The 22,570-nt window shown below is 45.2% G+C and overlaps 1 protein-coding gene across 3 annotated transcripts in view; it reads right to left on the minus strand.

The window, feature by feature from the left end:
- Positions 1-22,570, minus strand: part of grip2b (glutamate receptor interacting protein 2b) — a 205,900-nt gene that overhangs the window by 70,781 nt on the left and 112,549 nt on the right. For all 3 annotated transcript variants that reach the window (XM_042324861.1, XM_042324859.1, XM_042324860.1), the window contains exons 9-11: positions 18,855-19,024; positions 5,839-5,979; positions 3,066-3,230 (exon numbers count right to left, since the gene is read on the minus strand). In XM_042324861.1, the coding sequence (XP_042180795.1) occupies positions 3,066-3,230; positions 5,839-5,979; positions 18,855-19,024 (476 nt within the window). The remainder of the gene's footprint in view (positions 1-3,065; positions 3,231-5,838; positions 5,980-18,854; positions 19,025-22,570) is intronic.

Consider the following 22,570-nt stretch of genomic DNA (forward strand, 5'->3'; position numbering starts at 1 on the left):
AAATGTTTTAAAAAAAATAAAACAATTAGAGGGTGTCGTTTCGCCAAATTTTAAACCCTTATTCAAGATTTCAAAGACCTCTCTGATGAGAATAGGCTACCCATCCTGTTGGAGGAGGACGCAGAGAGCTGTGGGTTGGCAGCGCACTACATTGCTGCCTGCCATAAAATGAGGGACAGTGTCTGACAGACCAATCAACCTGCACATGTCCTCTACTGTATGCTTATTGTTATTGTTCAATGTATGGTTATTTTGACCCTTGGTTATTGTTGTTACTCTTGTCATGTTGACAATTTTGATTATTTTTTATTTTCATATTGTAAATATCCAAAGTAAGCTTTGTGTCACTCCCTGACCATAGAGAGCAGTAGGTCAGAGTAGAGCATTAGGTCAGAGTGTGACTAGGGGGTGTTCTACTCTTGAATTTCTATGTTGGTGTGAATATGGTTCCCAATTGGAGGCAGCTGATGATCGTTGCCTCTAATTGGGGATGATACTTAGTGGGGTCCTTTTCCCACCTGCGTTGTGGGATATTGTTTCGTTTTTGGTTTAGTGCCTATGGTTTAGTGCCTATGGTTTAGTGCCTATGGTTTAGTGCCTATGGTTTAGTGCCTATGGTGTAGTGCCTATGGTTTAGTGCCTATGGTTTAGTGCCTATGGTGTAATGCCTATGGTGCAGTGCCTATGGTGTAGTGCCTATGGTTTAGTGCCTATGGTTTAGTGCCTATGGTTTAGTGCCTATGGTTTAGTGCCTATGGTGTAGTGCCTATGGTTTACTGCCTATGGTTTAGTGCCTATGGTGTAGTGCCTATGGTTTAGTGCCTATGGTGTAGTGCCTATGGTTTAGTGCCTATGGTGTAGTGCCTATGGTTTAGTACCTATGGTGTAGTACATATGTGTAGTACCTATGTGTAGTACCTATGTGTTGTACCTATGTGTAGTACCTATGGTGTAGTACCTATGTGTAGTACCTATGGTGTAGTACCTATGTGTAGTACCTATGTGTAGTACCTATGTGTAGTACCTATGGTGTAGTACCTATGGTGTAGTACCTATGGTGTAGTACCTATGTGTAGTACTTATGTGTAGTACCTATGGTGTAGTACCTATGGTGTAGTACCTATGTGTAGTACCTATGTGTAGTACCTATGGTGTAGTACCTATGGTGTAGTACCTATGGTGTAGTACCTATGTGTAGTACCTATGGTGTAGTACCTATGGTGTAGTACCTATGTGTAGTACCTATGTGTAGTACCTATGGTGTAGTACCTATGGTGTAGTACCTATGGTGTAGTACCTATGTGTAGTACCTATGGTGTAGTACCTATGGTGTAGTACCTATGGTGTAGTACCTATGGTGTAGTACCTATGTGTAGTACCTATGGTGTAGTACCTATGGTGTAGTACCTATGTGTAGTACCTATGTGTAGTACCTATGTGTAGTACCTATGGTGTAGTACCTATGTGTAGTACCTATGTGTAGTACCTATGGTGTAGTACCTATGTGTAGTACCTATGTGTAGTACCTATGGTGTAGTACCTATGTGTAGTACCTATGTGTAGTACCCTATGGTGTAGTACCTATGTGTAGTACCTATGTGTAGTACCTATGGTGTAGTACCTATGTGTAGTACCTATGTGTAGTACCCTATGGTGTAGTACCTATGTGTAGTACCTATGTGTAGTACCCTATGGTGTAGTACCTATGTGTAGTACCTATGTGTAGTACCTATGGTGTAGTACCTATGTGTAGTACCTATGGTGTAGTACCTATGTGTAGTACCTATGTGTGTAGTACCTATGTGTAGTACCTATGTGTAGTACCTATGGTGTAGTACCTATGTGTAGTACCTATGTGTAGTACCTATGGTGTAGTACCTATGTGTAGTACCTATGTGTAGTACCTATGGTGTAGTACCTATGTGTAGTACCTATGTGTAGTACCTATATGTAGTACCTATGTGTAGTACCTATGTGTAGTACCTATGGTGTAGTACCTATGGTGTAGTACCTATGGTGTAGTACCTATGTGTAGTACCTATGGTGTAGTACCTATGTGTAGTACCTATGTGTAGTACCTATGTGTAGTACCTATGTGTGCTATGAATTGCAAGTTCGTTTCTTCTTTTTTTTGAAGGTTCACTTTAATAAATATGTGTAACTCTACTCACGCTGCGCCTTGGTCCGCTCATTATTTATACAACGAACGTGACACTTTGGCAATATCTACATTGTTACGTCATGTCAATAAAGCAAATTGAGAGAGAGAGAGAGATTTCAGACAGAACACATACTATCTACCCTATCAGGAGTGACCATCTCTACTCCTGGAAAGCAACTAGGTGTGCAGGGTGTTGCTTCAACCCTGCAGTAAAACACCTGATTCAGCTAATGAAGGGTCCTGGTAAGGTCATTAGCAAAACATTTGCAGAAAATCCTGTGAGAGGGTAGCTCCCAGGATGAGGGTTGGGCATATCAAGAGTAAATCAAATATGGATTAAATAGAATCACCAGAGCAAAGACAAACACAACACCCGCATAGTATTAAACTATGGAAAACAGAACCAGCATGATTACATCAACTAAATGAAAATGGTGGAAATAACATCACACTGAGCAGTATGATATCCTCCAAACTACAGATGTAGGATCTTAACTTGAGCCAGTTTGATACGGCAGGAAAATAATCCTGCAAGGTTTGATACATTTTTCTTTAAACACTGCCCAGTGTTTTCCAGATATCTATGAAATATTAATCTATAATTACTTACAACGTGAAGTGAAATGTGAAGGTTTTTTTTAAAGTTAATTTTTTTCTCCAATTTGGCCACAAATATGACGAGTCAACCTCAGTGTTTGGATATGAGTTAATATTAACTTTTAAATGTGAAACTACAAACTTCAGAAGCCTTTTTAAACCTCAAATACACTACAAGTTTTAAAGTTTACCTACAAAAAGTTGATGAAATGAAGATCCTACACCTGTACCATAGTACTGTCTCTAGTGGATAGGGTATTGTAATGGGGGGGAGGGGGGGGAGATTTGAAGACCATACAGTACGAACATGAGCTCTTATGCTCTTTTTTCCTCTGTCGTCTCTTCATCATGGAGTTGCGTGGACTCATGGGGACGGCTGTACGGGGCAGCGTACTGGAGATCTGGCTGGTCGACCCAGGGCCTGATGTGGTGGTGGTGGTGGAACCAGGGGAGAAGTTGGTCGACACTAGGGCTGGAGAGAGAGGGAGAGAGAGTGAGTGAAAGGTAGACAGAGAGAGAGAGAGAGAGAGAGAGAGAGTGAGTGAGAAACAGAGACAGAGACGGAGCTGCATTTCCTGACAAAATGTAAAAAATATAAAACAATTAGAGAGTGTCATTCCCCCAAATTTGAAACCCTTGTTCAAGGTTTCAAAGACCTCTCTGATGAGAGAAGGCTACCTGTCCTGTTGGGGGAGGACGCAGAGAGCTGTGGGTTGGCAGCTCACTACATTGCTGCCTGCCATAAGATGAGGGACAGAGTCTGACAGACCAACCACCCTGCACATGTCCTCTACTGTATGCTTATTGTTATTGTTGAATGTATGGTTATTTTGACCCTTGGTTATTGCTGTTACTGTTGTTATTGTTGTTACTGTTGTCCCATTGACAATTTTGATTCTTATTATTTTCATATTGTAAATATCCAAATAAGCTTTGGCAATATGTACATTGTTACGTCATGCCAATAAAGCAAATTGAACTGAATTGAATTGAGAAAAACAGAGGGAGAGAGAGATGATGGAAAGAAGAGTCACTAAGGCTGCGGAGAGAAGGAGAGAAGTCATTTAAAAAAGTGTCTGCTAATTGGTATACTGTACATATTCAGAATGAATAGATTTTATATATTATATCATATTAAGGCGGGAGATAAAGAGTCAGATGGACACTAATTCAGTGAGGGAGAGACTAAAGTCACGTAGATACTGACTCCTGGTTGACACTAGGGCAGTAGGGAGATAGAGAGACTAAATTCATCATAGATACGGACTCTTGGTGGACACTAGGGCAGTAGGGAGATAGAGAGACTAAATTCACATAGATACGGACTCTTGGTGGACACTAGGGCAGTAGGGAGATAGAGAGACTAAAGTCACATAGATACGGACTCTTGGTGGACACTAGGGCAGTAGGGAGATAGAGAGACTAAATTCATCATAGATATGGACTCTTGGTGGACACTAGGGCAGTAGGGAGATAGAGAGACTAAAGTCACATAGATACGGACTCTTGGTGGACACTAGGGCAGTAGGGAGATAGAGAGACTAAATTCATCATAGATACGGACTCTTGGTGGACACTAGGACTAAGACAGACACAGCACAGACCAGACACAGACACAGCACAGACCAGACACAGACACAGCACAGACCAGACACAGACACAGCACAGACCAGACACAGACCAGACACAGACCAGAAACAGACACAAGGTATAGCAACTAAGACAGACACAGCACAGACCAGACACAGACACAGAACAGGCCAGACACAGACACAGCACAGACACAGAACAGACCAGACAAAGCACAGACCAGACACAGACACAAGGTATAGTGACTAAGACAGACACAGCACAGACCAGACACAGGCACAGCACAGACCAGACACAGTCACAGCACAGACCATACACAGACCAGACACAGACCAGACACAGACCAGACACAGACCAGACACAGACACAGACACAGCACAGACCAGGCACAGACCAGACACAGACCAGAAACAGACACAAGGTATAGCAACTAAGACAGACACAGCACAGACCAGACACAGACACATACCAGCCACAGACCAGACACAGACACAGCACAGACCAGACACAGACACAAACCAGACACAGACCAGACACAGGCACAGTACAGACCAGACACAGACACAGACCAGACACAGACACAGACACAGTACAGACCAGACACAGACCAGACACAGACCAGACACAGACACAGTACAGACCAGACACAGACCAGACACAGACACAGACACAGCACAGACCAGACACAGGCCAGACACAGACCAGACACAGACCAGACACAGCACAGACCAGACCAGACACAGGCCAGACACAGACCAGTTACAGACCAGACACAGACACAGACCAGACACAGACCAGACACAGACACAAGGTATACAGCACAGACCAGACACAGACACAGCACAGACCAGACACAGACCAGACACAGACCAGACACAGACACAAGGTATAGCGACTAAGACAGACACAGCACAGACCAGACACAGACCAGACACAGACACAGACACAGCACAGAACAGACACAGACACAGACACAGACACAGCACAGACCAGACACAGACACAGCACAGACCAGACACAGCACAGACCAGAGACAGACCAGACACAGACACAGACCAGAAACAGACACAAGGTATAGCGACTAAGACAGACACAGCACAGACCAGACACAGAACAGACACAGACCAGAGACAGACCACACACAGACCAGACACAGACACAGCACAGACCAGACACAGACACAGACCAGACACAGACACAGCACAGACCAGACACAGACACAGACCAGACACAGACACAGCACAGACCAGACACAGACACAGACCAGACACATCACAGACCAGACACAGACACAGCACAGACCAGACACAGAACAGACCAGACACAGACCAGACACAGACCAGACACAGACCAGACACAGACATAGACACAGACATAGACACAGCACAGACCAGACACAGACCAGACACAGACCAGACACAGACCAGACACAGACCACACACAGACCAGACACAGGACGATGTAGAAACAGAAGCAGAGGCGATACTTACATTTGCAATATTCCTGTGTGCTGGAGGGGTTGGAGGAGGTGGTCCAGGTGTTTGTCTTACAGTGAGAGGAGGGGTGCTGGGGGGGGCAGTAGTTCACACAGGGGTCCCACGAGTGGGGGTTGTCACTCTTCTGAACCTTCACTGAAACACAGAGTGGAAGAAGAGGAGAGAAGTGTGAAACACAGAAAAGTGGGAGGAGAGGAGAGAAGTAGCAGTCTAGTAGTAGTATAGTGGTAGTATAGTAGATTCCCAGAAGTATAGTAGTAGTATAGTAGTAGTATAGTAGTAGTATGGTAGTTGTGTAGTAGTCTAGTAGTCTAGAAGTAGTATAGTAGTAGTCCAGTAGTATAGTAGTAGTATAGTAGTAGTATAGTGGTAGTATAGTAGATTCCCAGAAGTATAGTAGTAGTATAGTAGTAGTATGGTAGTCGTGTAGTAGTCTAGTAGTCTAGAAGTAGTATAGTAGTAGTCCAGTAGTATAGTAGTAGTCTAGTAGTAGCATAGTAATAGTATAGTAGTCTAGTAGCAGTCTAGAAGTGTAGCAGTAGTATAGTAGTAGTCTAGTAGTAGTCTAGTAGTAGTCCAGTAGTATAGTAGTAGTCTAGTAGTCTAGTAGTAGTCTAGAAGTAGAATAGTAGTACTCTAGTAGTAGTCTAGTAGTCTTCCAGTAGTATAGTAGTAGTCTAGTAGTCTAGTAGTAGTCTAGTAATAGTATAGTGGTAATATAGTAGTAGTTGAGTAGTAGTAGTAGTAGTTGTCTAGTAGTAGTCCAGTAGTATAGTAGTAGTCTAGTAGTAGGCTAGTGGTATAGCAGTATAGTAGTAATCTAGTAGTAGTCTAGTAGTAGGCTAGTAGTATAGTAGCAGTACAGTAGTAGTCTAGTAGTAGCAAAGTAGTAGTATAGTGGCAGTATATATAGTAGTATAGCCCAGTAGTATAGTAGTATAGTAGTAGTATAGTAGCAGCCAAGTATAGTGGTAGTAGTATAGTAGCATAGTAGTAGTATGGTAGTAGTGTAGTAGTAGTATAGTTGTGGTATAGTAGTATAGTAGTAGTATAGTTGTAGTCCAGTGGTATAGTAGTAGCATAGTAGTAGTATGGTAGTAGTGTAGTAGTAGTACAGTAATAGTCTAGTAGCATAGTAGTGGTCAGGTGGAAGTATAGTAGTAGTATAGCAGTAGTATAGTAGTAGTATAGCAGTAGTACAGTAGTATAGCCATAGTCTAGTGGTAGTCTAGTAGTGGTATAGTCTAGTAGTAGTCTGGCAGTACAGTAGTAGTATAGTAGTAGCATAGTAGTGGCCAGCTGAGAGTATAGTAGTAGTATAGTAGTAGTATAGCAGTAGTATAGTAGTAGTCTAGTAGCATAGCAGTAGTATAGTAGCAGTCTGGCAGTATAGCAGTAGTATAGTAGTAGTCTAGTAATAGTCTAGTGGTATAGTAGTAGTATAGTGGTAGTCCAGTAATATGGTAGTAGTATAGTAGTAGTATAGTAACATAGTAGTAGCATAGTAGTAGTCTGGCAGTATATTGGTAGTATAGTAGTAGTATAGTAGTAGTAAAGTGGTAGTATAGTAGTAGTATAGCCATAGTCTCGTGGTAGTCTAGTAGTGGTATAGTCAAGTAGTAGTCTGGCAGTATAGTGGTATAATAGTAGTAGTATAGTAGTAGTATAGCAGTAGTATAGTAGTAGTCTAGTAGCATAGCAGTAGCATAGTAGTAGCCTGGAAGTATAGTAGTAGTATAGTACTATATCCATAGTCTAGTAGTAGTATAGTAGTAGTCTAGTAGTAGTATAGTAGTAGTCTAGTAGTAGTCCAGTAGTATAGTAGCAGTCTAGTAGTATAGTAGTATAGTCTAGTAGTAGACCAGTAGTATAGTAGTAGTATAGTAGTAGTCCAGCAGTAGTCTAGTAGTAGTCTAGTAGTATAATATGAGTAGTATTGTAGTATAGTGGTCTAGTAGTAGTCTAGTAGTAGTCTAGTAGTAGTCTAGTAGTAGTCTAGTAGTAGTCCAGCAGTAGTCTAGTAGTAGTCTAGTAGTATAATATGAGTAGTATTGTAGTATAGTGGTCTAGTAGTAGTCTAGCAGTAGTCTAGTAGTAGTCTAGTAGTAGACTAGTCATAGTCTAGCAGTAGTCTAGTAGTAGTCTAGTAGTAGTCTAGTAGTGGTCTAGCAGTAGTCTAGTAGTATAGCCATAGTCTAGTGGTAGTCTAGTAGTGGTATAGTAGTAGTATAGTAGTGGTATGGTAGCATAGTCATAGTTTAGTAGTAGTCTAGTAGTAGTCTAGCAGTAGTCTAGTAGTATAGCCATAGTCTAGTGGTAGTCTAGTAGTGGTATAGTAGTAGTATAGTAGTGGTATGGTAGTATAGTCATAGTCTAGTAGTAGTATAGTAGTATAGTCGTAGTCTGGAAGTAGTCTAGGAGTAGTCCAGTGGTATAGTAGTGGTCTAGTAGTAGTATAGTGGTATAGTCGTAGTCTAGTAGTAGTCTAGTAGTAGTATAGTAGAAGTATAGTAGTATAGTAGTAGTCCAGCAGTAGTCTAGTAGTATAGTGGTAGCCTAGTAGTAGTCCAGTGGTATAGTAGTGGTCTAGTAGTAGTATAGTGGTATAGTCGTAGCCTAGTAGTAGTCTAGTAGTAGTATAGTCGAAGTATAGTAGTATAGTAGTAGTCCAGCAGTAGTCTAGTAGTATAGTGGTAGCCTAGTAGTAGTCCAGTGGTATAGTAGTGGTCTAGTAGTAGTCTAGTAGTAGCCTAGTAGTATAGAGTTAAATGTCCAATTCGCTGCACAGAAACACATAGATGTTTTTATTTTATTAATCAGGTGACAACTATTTTACTGCTGTACCTTCAACCAGTCTGAAATAACACCGACCCACCTGGACTGAACTGGAGCTGAATGTTTCCAGTCCAGTGGTTGACAGTTTACAACTAATCAAAATATTGTCGTATTTAGCCGAGCTGGCTCTGGCTCTGGCTGGCTCTGGCTCTGGCTCTGGCTCTGGCTCTGGCTCTGGCTCTGGCAGTGGCTGTGGCTCTACAGCCAACGTGTGGTATGATTTTCGGGCGCTATTCTGTTCTGCACTGTTCTGTTATAAAAGATTAAATGAAGACAGGCTAAGCCCCATCTTCCTCTCTTTACTCTCTCTCTCACACTCTCTCTGCCGCTCTCTCTCCCCCTCTCTCAGCCTCACTCCCCCTCTCTCTCTCCCCTCTCTCTCTCTCTCTCTCTCTCTGTCTCTCTCTCCCCTCTCTCAGCCTCACTCCCCCTCTCTCCCCCCCCTCTCTCCTCCCTCTCTCTCTCTCTCCCTCTCTCTCTCTCTCCCCTCTCTGTCTCTCCTCCCCTCTCTCTCTCTCTCTCCCTCTCTCTCCCCCCTTTCTCTCTCTCCCTCCTTGTAATTACCAGTGTGCCTCTGTCTTCAGACAGACAGGGACTGCATTAGTTAGTCATAGTGAGCTCCGGCATTGTTCCCATATAACAATTCATTTTCCAATCACTTGGTATTAAGGCAGGCCATTATCTCAGTAACAGGACAGGAGCAGACCTCACAGGTCTATTAAAGAGGGATTTAGCATTGGCATTATTAATGTTGTGAGGAGATGAAGAAACACCTCCGGGACAGTACAATGCAACAGAACTGGTGTTTCATAGGGCTTCATTCATCGTCTCATTAGCCACCTGATGTCAATGTAATTGACAAGATAGGCACTGGGAGGAGGGAGTATAAGAGTCCCATTTTAAAACAAACTACAAGTTATAAACGCTTGTAGAAAACATCATGTATTGATACTATAGAGTAGTTTTATTCTCGGTTCCCATTGTGACCGATGGGAACATGCATTGCTATGCCTATAATAAAATGAACATACATTTAACTCACACCCACATGCTAACATACCCCATAGGGTTAGGGAACCCTAACACCCACATGCTAACATACCCCATAGGGTTAGGGAACCCTAACACCCACATGCTAACATACCCCATAGGGTTAGAGAACCCTAACACCCACATGCTAACATACCCCATAGGGTTAGAGAACCCTAACACCCACATGCTAACATACCCCATAGGGTTAGGGAACCCTAACACCCACATGCTAACATACCCCATAGGGTTAGGGAACCCTAACACCCACATGCTAACATACCCCATAGGGTTAGGGAACCCTAACACCCACATGCTAACATACCCCATTTAGGGAACCCTAACACCCACATGCTAACATACCCCATAGGGTTAGGGAACCCTAACACCCACATGCTAACATACCCCATAGGGTTAGGGAACCCTAACACCCACATGCTAACATACCCCATAGGGTTAGGGAACCCTAACACCCACATGCTAACATACCCCATAGGGTTAGAGAACCCTAACACCCACATGCTAACATACCCCATAGGGTTAGGGAACCCTAACACCCACATGCTAACATACCCCATAGGGTTAGGGAACCCTAACACCCACATGCTAACATACCCCATAGGGTTAGGGAACCCTAACACCCACATGCTAACATACCCCATAGGGTTAGGGAACCCTAACACCCACATGCTAACATACCCCATAGGGTTAGGGAACCCTAACACCCACATGCTAACATACCCCATAGGGTTAGGGAACCCTAACACCCACATGCTAACATACCCCATAGGGTTAGGGAACCCTAACACCCACATGCTAACAGTCAGATTTTTATAGCTACTGTATGCAGGAATCACTTGCTGAGTTAAAACACTAAAGAAAACCCTGGAATGAATAGGTGTGTCCAAACTTTAGACTGGCACTGTATATAACAAGTTAAAGACAGTGTATTTCGCTATGGGTCACAAATGTGACCGCTAAGATATTTTCATATACCACAAGCATCATAGATTCAAAAATGTAGGCACATATGTAAACTAGACACTTTAAACATATTTACAAATAAAATATTTAAAACATGTCAACAATGTATTTTTTTTATTTTTTAAAGTACACCTTAGAGATTTATGCGTGCGGTCTTGTGGCCGTTTTGAGAAATCATATGAAACTTCTCCAAATCATCCTAAACACTGTAATGTATGACTTGTTTGTTGATGAGTACAAGTTTAACTTTCTCTGGAGTCTGTTTTTCTTCACTATTGTAACCAATGGGATTAAATGGGTTGATGCTGTTAAACAGACCAATACATTAAAACATGACAATGAATCATATATGTAAGGGAACAGATGTGTCAATCACTGAGCTGTGGTGTACAGTACATTCGGAAAGAATTCAGACTCCTTGACTTTTTCCACATTTTGTTACATTACAGCCTTATTCTAAAAAACTAAATGTACGCAGTTAAATCTACATGCAATACCCCATAATGACATCACAGTACCCCACAATGACATCACAATACCCCATAATGACATCACAATACCCCATAATGACATCACAATACCACATAATTACAAAGCGAAAACAGGTTTATTTATTTATTACAAATAGAATGTGAAATACCACATGTTCATACGTTGTCAAACCCTTTACTCAGAACTTTGCTGAAGCATTTTTGGCAACAGTTACAAGTCTTCTTGGGTATGACATTACCAGCTTGGCACACCCGTATTTGGGGAGTTTCTCCCATTCTTCTCTGCAGATCCTCTCAAATTCTGTCAGGTTGGATGGGGAGCATTGCTGAACAGCTATTTTCAGGTCTCTTCAGAGAGGTTAGATCGGGTTCAAGTCCAGGCTCTGGCTGGGCCACTCAAAGACAGTCAGAGACTTGTCCCGAAGCCACTCCTGCGCTGTCTTGGCTGTGTGCTTCGGGTCGTTGTCCTGTTGGAAGATGAACCTTTGCCCCAGTCTGAGGTCCTGAGCGCTCTGTAGCAGGTTTTCATCAAGGATCTCGCTGTACTTTGCTCTATTCATCTTTGCCTCGATCCTCACTAGTCTCCCAGTCCCTGCCTCTGGAAAAACATCCCCACAGCATGATGCTGCCACCACCATGCTTCACCGTAGGGATGGTGCCAGGTTTTCTCCAGACTTTAGGTGCCTTTTGACAAACTCCAAGCGGGCTGTCATGTACCTTTTACTGAGGAGTGGCTTCCGTGTGGCCACTCTACCATAAAGGCCTGCAGAGATGGTTGTCCTGCTGCAGAGATGGTTGTCCTTCTGGAAGGTTCTCCCATCTCCACAGAGGAACTCTAGAGCTCGGTCAGAGTGACCATCGGGTTCTGGTCACCTCCCCGACCAAGGCCCTTCTGCCAAGATTGTTCAGTTTGGCCTGGCGGCCAGCTCTAGGAAGAGTCTTGGTGGTTCCAAACTTCTTCCATTTAAGAATGATGGAGGCCACTGTGTTCTTCGGGACCTTCAATGCTGCAGAATTTTTTAGCTACCCTTCCCCAGATCTATGCCTCGACACACTGTGTCTCGGAGATCTAAGGACAATTCCTTCGACCTCTTGGCTTGGTTTCAAGGGGCCTGAAATATTTCCGAAGGCACTGCATCGTGGGGTAATACTGTAGGGGGAAGTGATGTCACAGCAAGGGAGGATACAAATAAGTAGCTTTAAAACGTTAGGAGAGGATGCGTTGAAATCAATGGAATGTTTTCCCGTTCTCCCTCTCTCCCTTTCTCAGTATGGCTTCTCTAAATTAGGTCACACACACACACACAGCAAACACACACGTACGCACACACACACGTACGCACACACACATACACACAAACACACAAAAACACTTACGCAAGAAAGCACGCACACACGCAAACACACATGCATGTGCACACACACACACGCACACACACACGCACGCACGCACACACAGTACATTCTCCCCTAGTAGGATACAGCGGTAGTGACAGCGGCTGCTACAGTAGTGGAGATATGAATCCTCAAGGTTTTAACTCTCTCATGAAAGCAAAGGAGAAAACAGAACTTTGGAAAGGAGTGTTATTTATTTGGTTATAAACCAGCCAATCCAGTGAGTGCTAATCCTGCCTTGCTGCTCTGCTCTGCAGCTCAGGGTAAGCTCATCTGGTAGTGGTAGCTACTGTAGGGTTCTCTGGGAACACACACAAACAAACATACACACACAAACACACACACACACACACACACACACACACACACACACACACACAGACACACACACACACACACACACATACACACACACACACACACACACACACACACACACACACACACACACACACACACACACACACACACACACACACACACACACACACACACAGAGTGAGAGTGACTACACCAGCCAGATATGATGACCAGGGAGTCAGCTACACATGCTGAAGTGACAGTTGAAAGCTCAAATCTCATAAGAAGATTAGAAAAGTCTTCTTTTTTTTTTAAAGGTTGACGTCAAACGTTTCATCAACTATGAGGTGAGAAGGACACGGTTCAATGGTTTGAAGTTATATCACAGCTCTGATTTGTGTTGTGGATGTTAGAGAAGACAGGAGCGTAACAAATAACCTGAACAACAACAGCTAACAGGGCAATGGAGGTTGTCATCGCTTAATCACACAACCTTGTAGTATCTACCCTGTAGTACCCTGTAGTATCTACTATGTAGTATCTACCCTGTAGTATCTACCATGTAGTATCTACCCTGTAGTATCTACCATGTAGTATCTACCCCGTAGTACCCGTAGTCTACCCTGTAGTACCCTGTGGTATCTACCCTGTAGTACCCATTAGTATCTACCCTGTAGTATCTACCCTGTAGTAGCCTGTAGTATCTACCCTGTAGTATCTACCCTGTAGTAGCCTGTAGTATCTACGCTGTAGTATCTACCCTGTAGTACCCTGTAGTATCTACCCTGTAGTATCTACCCTGTAGTATCTACCCTGTAGTATCTACCCTCTAGTATCTACCCTGTATTATCTACCCTTTAGTACCCTGTAGTATCTACCCTGTAGTATCTACCCTGTAGTACCCATTAGTATCTACCCTGTAGTATCTACCCTGTAGTACCCTGTAGTATCTACCCTGTAGTATCTACCCTGTAGTACCCTGTAGTATCTACCCTCTAGTATCTACCCTGTAGTACCCTATAGTATCTACCCTCTAGTATCTACCCTGTAGTACCCTATAGTATCTACCCTGTAGTACCCTGTAGTATCTACCCTGTAGTATCTACCCTGTAGGACCCTGTAGTATACACCCTGTAGTACCCTGTGGTATCTACCCTGTAGTAGCTACCCTGTAGTACCCTGTATTATCTACCCTGTAGTACCCTGTAGTATCTACCCTGTAGTATCTACCCTGTAGTATCTACCCTGTAGTACCCTGTAGTATCTACCCTGTAGTACCCTGTAGTATCTACCCTCTAGTATCTACCCTCTAGTATCTACCCTGTAGTACCCTGTAGTATCTACCCTGTAGTATCTACCCTGTAGTATCTACCCTGTAGGACTCTGTAGTATCCACCCTGTAGTACCCTGTGGTATCTACCCTGTAGTATCTACCCTGTAGTACCCTGTAGTATCTACCCTGTAGTATCTACCCTGTAGTACTCTGTAGTTTCTACCCTGTAGTATCCTGTAGTATCTACCCTGTAGTATTTACCCTGTAGTACTCTGTAGTATCTACCCTGTAGTACCCTGTAGTATCTACCCTGTAGTATCTACCCTGTAGTACCCTGTAGTTGCTACCCTGTAGTACCCTGTAGTATCTACCCTGTAGTGTCTACCCTGTAGTACCCTGTAGTTTCTATTCTGTAGTATCTACCCTTTAGTTTCTACAATGTAGTGTCTACCCTGTAGTTTCTACCCTGTAGTAGCTACCCTGTAGTAACTACCCTGTAGTAGCCTGTAGTCTCTACCCTATAGTAGCTACCCTGTAGTATCAACCCTGTATTATCTACCCTGTGTTCAAGCTCATGAAAACTGCAGTATCGACCCTGGATGTTTCTCAGTATGCATACTACCGTGCTCCACACTCTCATGCTCAAAGTGAATTCTCAGAGGACGTTCTCTTGAGGACAAGAGTGTGGAGAACACATAAAACATGACATTTGTGATGCACTCCCCCTATTGTATTACCTCACGATGTACCTCCCCCTATTGTATTACCTCACGATGCACCTCCCCCTATTGTATTACCTCACGGTGCACCTCCCCTATTGTATTACCTCACGATGCACCTCCCCTATTGTATTACCTCACAGTGCACCTCCCCTATTGTATTACCTCACGGTGCACCTCCCCTATTGTATTACCTCACGGTGCACCTCCCCTATTGTATTACCTCACGATGCACCTCCCCTATTGTATTACCTCACGATGCACCTCCCCTATTGTATTACCTCACGGTGCACCTCCCCTATTGTATTACCTCACGGTGCACCTCCCCTATTGTATTACCTCACGGTGCACCTCCCCTATTGTATTACCTCACGATGTACCTCCCCTATTGTATTACCTCACGATGTACCTCCCCTATTGTATTACCTCACGATGTACCTCCCCTATTGTATTACCTCACAATGTACCTCCCCTATTGTATTACCTCACGGTGCACCTCCCCTATTGTATTACCTCACGGTGCACCTCCCCTATTGTATTACCTCACGATGCACCTCCCCCTATTGTATTACCTCACGATGCACCTCCCCCTATTGTATTACCTCACGGTGCACCTCCCCTATTGTATTACCTCACGATGCACCTCCCCTATTGTATTACCTCACGGTGCACCTCCCCTATTGTATTACCTCACGGTGCACCTCCCCTATTGTATTACCTCACGATGCACCTCCCCCTATTGTATTACCTCACGATGCACCTCCCCTATTGTATTACCTCACGATGTACCTCCCCTATTGTATTACCTCATGATGTACCTCCCCTATTGTATTACCTCACGATGTACCTCCCCTATTGTATTACCTCACGATGTACCTCCCCTATTGTATTACCTCACGATGTACCTCCCTATTGTATTACCTTACGATGCACCTCCCCTATTGTATTACCTCACGGTGCACCTCCCCCTATTGTATTACCTCACGGTGCACCTCCCCCTATTGTATTACCTCACGGTGCACCTCCCCTATTGTATTACCTCACGATGCACCTCCCCTATTGTATTAACTCACGATGCACCTCCCCTATTGTATTACCTCACGATGCACCTCCCCTATTGTATTACCTCACGATGCACCTCCCCTATTGTATTACCTCACGATGCACCTCCCCTATTGTATTACCTCACGATGCACCTCCCCTATTGTATTACCTCACGGTGCACCTCCCCTATTGTATTACCTCACGTGCACCTCCCCCTATTGTATTACCTCACGGTGCACCTCCCCTATTGTATTACCTCACGATGCACCTCCCCTATTGTATTACCTCACGGTGCACCTCCCCTATTGTATTACCTCATGATGCACCTCCCCTATTGTATTACCTCACGATGCACCTCCCCTATTGTATTACCTCACGATGCACCTCCCCTATTGTATTACCTTACGATGCACCTCCCCTATTGTATTACCTTACGATGCACCTCCCCTATTGTATTACCTCACGATGCACCTCCCCTATTGTATTACCTCACGATGCACCTCCCCTATTGTATTACCTTACGATGCACCTCGCCCTATTTTATTACCTTACGATGCACCTCCCCTATTGTATTACCTCACGGTGCACCTCCCCTATTGTATTACCTCACGGTGCACCTCCCCTATTGTATTACCTCACGATGCACCTCCCCTATTGTATTACCTTACGTGCACCTCCCCTATTGTATTACCTCACGATGTACCTCCCCTATTGTATTACCTCATGATGTACCTCCCCTATTGTATTACCTCACGATGTACCTCCCCTATTGTATTACCTCCCCTCCCCTATTGTATTACCTCACGATGTACCTCCCCCTATTGTATTACCTTACGATGCACCTCCCCTATTGTATTACCTCACGGTGCACCTCCCCTATTGTATTACCTTACGATGCACCTCCCCTATTGTATTACCTTACGATGCACCTCCCCTATTGTATTACCTTACGATGCACCTCCCCCTATTGTATTACCTTACGATACACCTCCCCCTATTGTATTACCTCACGATGCACCTCCCCATTCACTGAACCGTCTTCCAGTCAGGACAATGACAATAGAGACGAAACAAGATATACACAAAGCATATGTTTTACTTCATAATTATCAGATACTGTAGCTATATGTGAATTGTAATAATCTAGCTAACCAGACAGTTAAAAAGACAAATAACCTTCAATTAATGTTATGCAACGTAGATGTCAATTAATCGTGGGTAGCTAGCTACCAATTCTTTGTGGAAAGCTAGCTAGTCAATAGTAGCAGTTAGCAGGTTTTTGCCTTTTGCCTATAGTGTGCAATCTACGCACACTACAGTGGGTATTGTAGGCATGTAAACATGCCAAAATGAACACAGAATGTATTTATTAACATTTTCAAGATGCAATATTGTAGTCAGGCAACATATGAGATGTGACTGGGCAACATTTATTTCCAAAGTCTGAGTTCATTTTCTCTCGCTTCAACTCAAATAATGGCCGCCATTGATTTCAAGAAATGTTGCGTCGTTTTTTTAAGTGTCCGTGTGTCACGATCGTCGTACGAACTGGAGATAAACTCAGACCAACATGCAGCGTGATTTGGGTTCCACATGTTTAATAAAGGAAACTCACAAAAAACAATCAGTGCTCACAGGCAACAACACACAAACAAGATCCCACAAAACACAGTGGTGAAATGGCTGCCTAAATATGATCCCCAATCAGAGACAATGATAAACAGCTGCCTCTGATTGGGAACCATACCAGGCCAACATAGAAATAAATGCATTAGATCACCCACCCTAGTCACACCCGACCTAACCAAAATAGAGAATAAAAGGCTCTCTATGGTCAGGGCATGACACCGTGCTCCGTTTCGCATACTTTGATTTGGACTCATGCTACAGGTCTGGTCTGCTCAAGTCTGATGTGTTCAGGTCTGATGTGCTCAGGTCTGATGTGCTCTGATCTGATGTGCTCAGGTCTGATGTGCTCTGGTCTGATGTGCTCAGGTCTGATGTGCTCCGGTCTGATGTGCTCTAGTCTTAGATAGTTAGCATCCAAAGCAGGAATGGATGCATGAAACATGTCATGGTTGTGCTATAAATGCAAACACTTTGCTTTTCGTACATATTACACGGTAGCAGGGCTCTCAGTTTTCTACCTCTGACTGAGATTTTATGATTTTTTTTATGGCTATGCGCATCTCTGATTAAATCTTGTTCTCAATGTAATACTCATGGGGAACCATTAAGTTCAGCACAGCTAATTAAAACAACTGACGGCAAGTTAGATCACAGGACTGTCCCTGATGACTGTATGTTTGTGTGTGTGTGTGTGTGTGTGTGTGTGTGTATGTGTGTCTGTCTGTATAGTCTAACTTTACTATCATTTTAGGTTCCAAAAGTCCTCACAAGGATAGTAAAACAAGGAAAACTCTGACAAGTGTGGATATTTTGCAGGTCACCAATAGGAACAATACTATATTAGGCTCAGGGGTTAGGTTGACAGTTAGGGCTACAATTAGGGTTTGGGGTTAGGGGTTAGGTTTAGGTTTAGGAGTTTGGGGTTAAGGTTAGGGTTAAGGTTAAGGGTAGGGTTAGTTTTAGGGTTTTAGTTTTAGGTTTAGGGGTTAGTTTTAGGGTTAGGAGTTTGGGGTTAGTTTTAGGTTTTAGGGTAGGGTTAGTTTTAGGGTTTAGTTTTAGGTTTAGGGGTTAGTTTTAGGGTTAGGGGTTAGTTTTAGGTTTAGGGGTTTTTTAGGGTTAGGGGTTAGTTTTAGGGTTTTAGTTTTAGGTTCAGGGGTTAGTTTTAGGGTTAGGGTTTTAGGGTTAGTTTTTTAGGGTTAGGGTTAGGGGTTAGTTTTAGGGTTAGGGGTTAGTTTTAGGGTTAGGGGTTAGGGAAAATAGTGTTTTCTTTGTTCCCCACTTGGACAGTAAAATCAACGTGTCCTCACTCACCAGTGTCCTGGGGTTTGCTGGGCAGTCTGCTGTGGTGGGCGGGGAGGATCTCTAGCTTGGCCTGGTCTGAGGTGCTGGCTAATAGCTGTGTGGCCTCCAGGACTGAACAGTGCTCCGTGCTGGTCCCATCGATGGACAGGATGTGGTCTCCTATATGGAGGGCTCCACTCCTGATACATAGGGATGAAGGTGGTGGTGGTGGTGGTGGTGGGGGGTGGGGGTGGGGGTGGGGGTGGGGGGGGGTGAGTGTGGGAAGAGAGAGACAGAGAGCGAGGTGGGGAGGAGTTAGAGGGAGACAGAGAGAGGAGGGTGAGGGTGGGGAGTGAGAGTGGGGAGAGAGAAAGAGATTCACAAAGAATTCGAAAACAAACCCAATTTTGATAAACTCCCATATCTACTGGGTGAAGTTCCACAGTGTGCCATCACAGCAGCAAGATTTGTGACCTGTTGCCACGAGTAAAGGGCAACCAGTGAAGAACAAACACCATTGTAAATACAACCCATATTTATGATCTGTGATAGGGAGACTGTTGATCTGTGATAGGGAGACTGTTGATCTGTGATAGGGAGACTGTCGATCTGTGATAGGGAGACTGTTGTTCTGTGACAGGGAGACTGTTGATCTGTGATAGGGAAACTGCTGAATTGTGATAGGGAGACTGTTAATCTGTGATAGGGAGACTGTTGATCTGTGATAGGGAGACTGTTGATCTGTGATAGGGAGACTGTTGATCTGTGATAGGGAGACTGTTGATATGTGACAGGGAGACTGTTGATCTGTGATAGGGAAACTGTTGATCTGTGATAGGGAGACTGTTGATCTGTGACAGGGAGACTGTTGATCTGTGACAGGGAGACTGTTGATCTGTGATAGGGAGACTGTTGATCTGTGATAGGGAGACTGTTGATATGTGACAGGGAGACTGTTGATCTGTGATAGGGAGACTGTTGATATGTGACAGGGAGACTGTTGATCTGTGATAGGGAAACTGTTGATCTGTGATAGGGAGACTGTTGATCTGTGACAGGGAGACTGTTGATCTGTGACAGGGAGACTGTTGATCTGTGATAGGGAGACTGTTGATCTGTGATAGGGAGACTGTTGATATGTGACAGGGAGACTGTTGATCTGTGATAGGGAAACTGTTGATCTGTGATAGGGAGACTGTTGATCTGTGACAGGGAGACTGTTGATCTGTGATAGGGAGACTGCTGAATTGTGATAGGGAGACTGTTGATCTGTGATAGGGAGACTGCTGAATTGTGATAGGGAGACTGTTGATCTATGATAGGGAGACTGTTGATCTGTGATAGGGAGACTGTTGATCTGTGATAGGGAGACTGTTGATCTGTGATAGGGAAACTGTTGATCTGTGATAGGGAGACTGTTGATCTGTGACAGGGAGACTGTTGATCTGTGATAGGGAGACTGTTGATCTGTTTGTCAGATTGTGGATGCAGTAAGAAGAGCGTGTTTCACCTGTCTACCACACTAGCTGTGGGTCTGTCAGCTCACCTGTCCACCACTCTAGCTGTGGGTCTGTCAGCTCACCTGTCCACTACACTAGCTGTGGGTCTGTCAGCTCACCTGTCCACCACTCTAGCTGTGGGTCTGTCAGCTCACCTGTCCACCACTCTAGCTGTGGGTCTGTCAGCTCACCTGTCCACTACACTAGCTGTGGGTCTGTCAGCTCACCTGTCCACCACTCTAGCTGTGGTTCTGTCAGCTCACCTGTCCACCACTCTAGCTGTGGGTCTGTCAGCTCACCTGTCCACTACACTAGCTGTGGGTCTGTCAGCTCACCTGTCCACCACTCTAGCTGTGGGTCTGTCAGCTCACCTGTCCACTACACTAGCTGTGGGTCTGTCAGCTCACCTGTCCACCACACTAGCTGTGGGTCTGTCAGCTCACCTGTCCACTACACTAGCTGTGGGCCTGTCAGCTCACCTGTCCACCACTCTAGCTGTGGGTCTGTCAGCTCACCTGTCCACTACACTAGCTGTGGGCCTGTCAGCTCACCTGTCCACTACACTAGCTGTGGGCCTGTCAGCTCACCTGTCCACTACACTAGCTGTGGGCCTGTCAGCCCACCTGTCCACTACACTAGCTGTGGGCCTGTCAGCTCACCTGTCCACTACACTAGCTGTGGGCCTGTCAGCTCACCTGTCCACTACACTAGCTGTGGGCCTGTCAGCTCACCTGTCCACTACACTAGCTGTGGGCCTGTCAGCTCACCTGTCCACTACACTAGCTGTGGGCCTGTCAGCTCACCTGTCCACTACACTAGCTGTGGGCCTGTCAGCTCACCTGTCCACTACACTAGCTGTGGGCCTGTCAGCTCACCTGTCCACTACACTAGCTGTGGGTCTGTCAGCTCACCTGTCCACTACACTAGCTGTGGGTCTGTCAGCTCACCTGTCCACTACAGTAGCTGTGGGCCTGTCAGCTCACCTGTCCACTACACTAGCTGTGGGCCTGTCAGCTCACCTGTCCACTACACTAGCTGTGGGCCTGTCAGCTCACCTGTCCACTACACTAGCTGTGGGCCTGTCAGCTCACCTGTCCACTACACTAGCTGTGGGCCTGTCAGCTCACCTGTCCACTACACTAGCTGTGGGCCTGTCAGCTCACCTGTCCACTACACTAGCTGTGGGTCTGTCAGCTCACCTGTCCACTACACTAGCTGTGGGTCTGTCAGCTCACCTGTCCACTATACTAGCTGTGGGTCTGTCAGCTCACCTGTCCACTACACTAGCTGTGGGCCTGTCAGCTCACCTGTCCACCACTCTAGCTGTGGGCCTGTCAGCTCACCTGTCCACTACACTAGCTGTGGGCCTGTCAGCTCACCTGTCCACTACACTAGCTGTGGGCCTGTCAGCTCACCTGTCCACTACACTAGCTGTGGGCCTGTCAGCTCACCTGTCCACTACACTAGCTGTGGGCCTGTCAGCTCACCTGTCCACCACTCTAGCTGTGGGCCTGTCAGCTCACCTGTCCACTACACTAGCTGTGGGCCTGTCAGCTCACCTGTCCACTACACTAGCTGTGGGTCTGTCAGCTCACCTGTCCACCACACTAGCTGTGGGCCTGTCAGCTCACCTGTCCACTACACTAGCTGTGGGCCTGTCAGCTCACCTGTCCACTACACTAGCTGTGGGTCTGTCAGCTCACCTGTCCACTACACTAGCTGTGGGCCTGTCAGCTCACCTGTCCACTACACTAGCTGTGGGTCTGTCAGCTCACCTGTCCACTACACTAGCTGTGGGCCTGTCAGCTCACCTGTCCACTACACTAGCTGTGGGTCTGTCAGCTCACCTGTCCACTACACTAGCTGTGGGCCTGTCAGCTCACCTGTCCACTACACTAGCTGTGGGTCTGTCAGCTCACCTGTCCACTACACTGCTGTGGGCCTGTCAGCTCACCTGTCCACTACACTAGCTGTGGGCCTGTCAGCTCACCTGTCCACTACACTAGCTGTGGGCCTGTCAGCTCACCTGTCCACTACACTAGCTGTGGGCCTGTCAGCTCACCTGTCCACTACACTAGCTGTGGGCCTGTCAGCTCACCTGTCCACTACACTAGCTGTGGGCCTGTCAGCTCACCTGTCCACTACACTAGCTGTGGGCCTGTCAGCTCACCTGTCCACTACACTAGCTGTGGGTCTGTCAGCTCACCTGTCCACTACACTAGCTGTGGGTCTGTCAGCTCACCTGTC

This window comes from Oncorhynchus tshawytscha, linkage group LG07, assembly GCF_018296145.1.
Source record: "Oncorhynchus tshawytscha isolate Ot180627B linkage group LG07, Otsh_v2.0, whole genome shotgun sequence".
Lineage (NCBI taxonomy): Eukaryota > Metazoa > Chordata > Actinopteri > Salmoniformes > Salmonidae > Oncorhynchus > Oncorhynchus tshawytscha.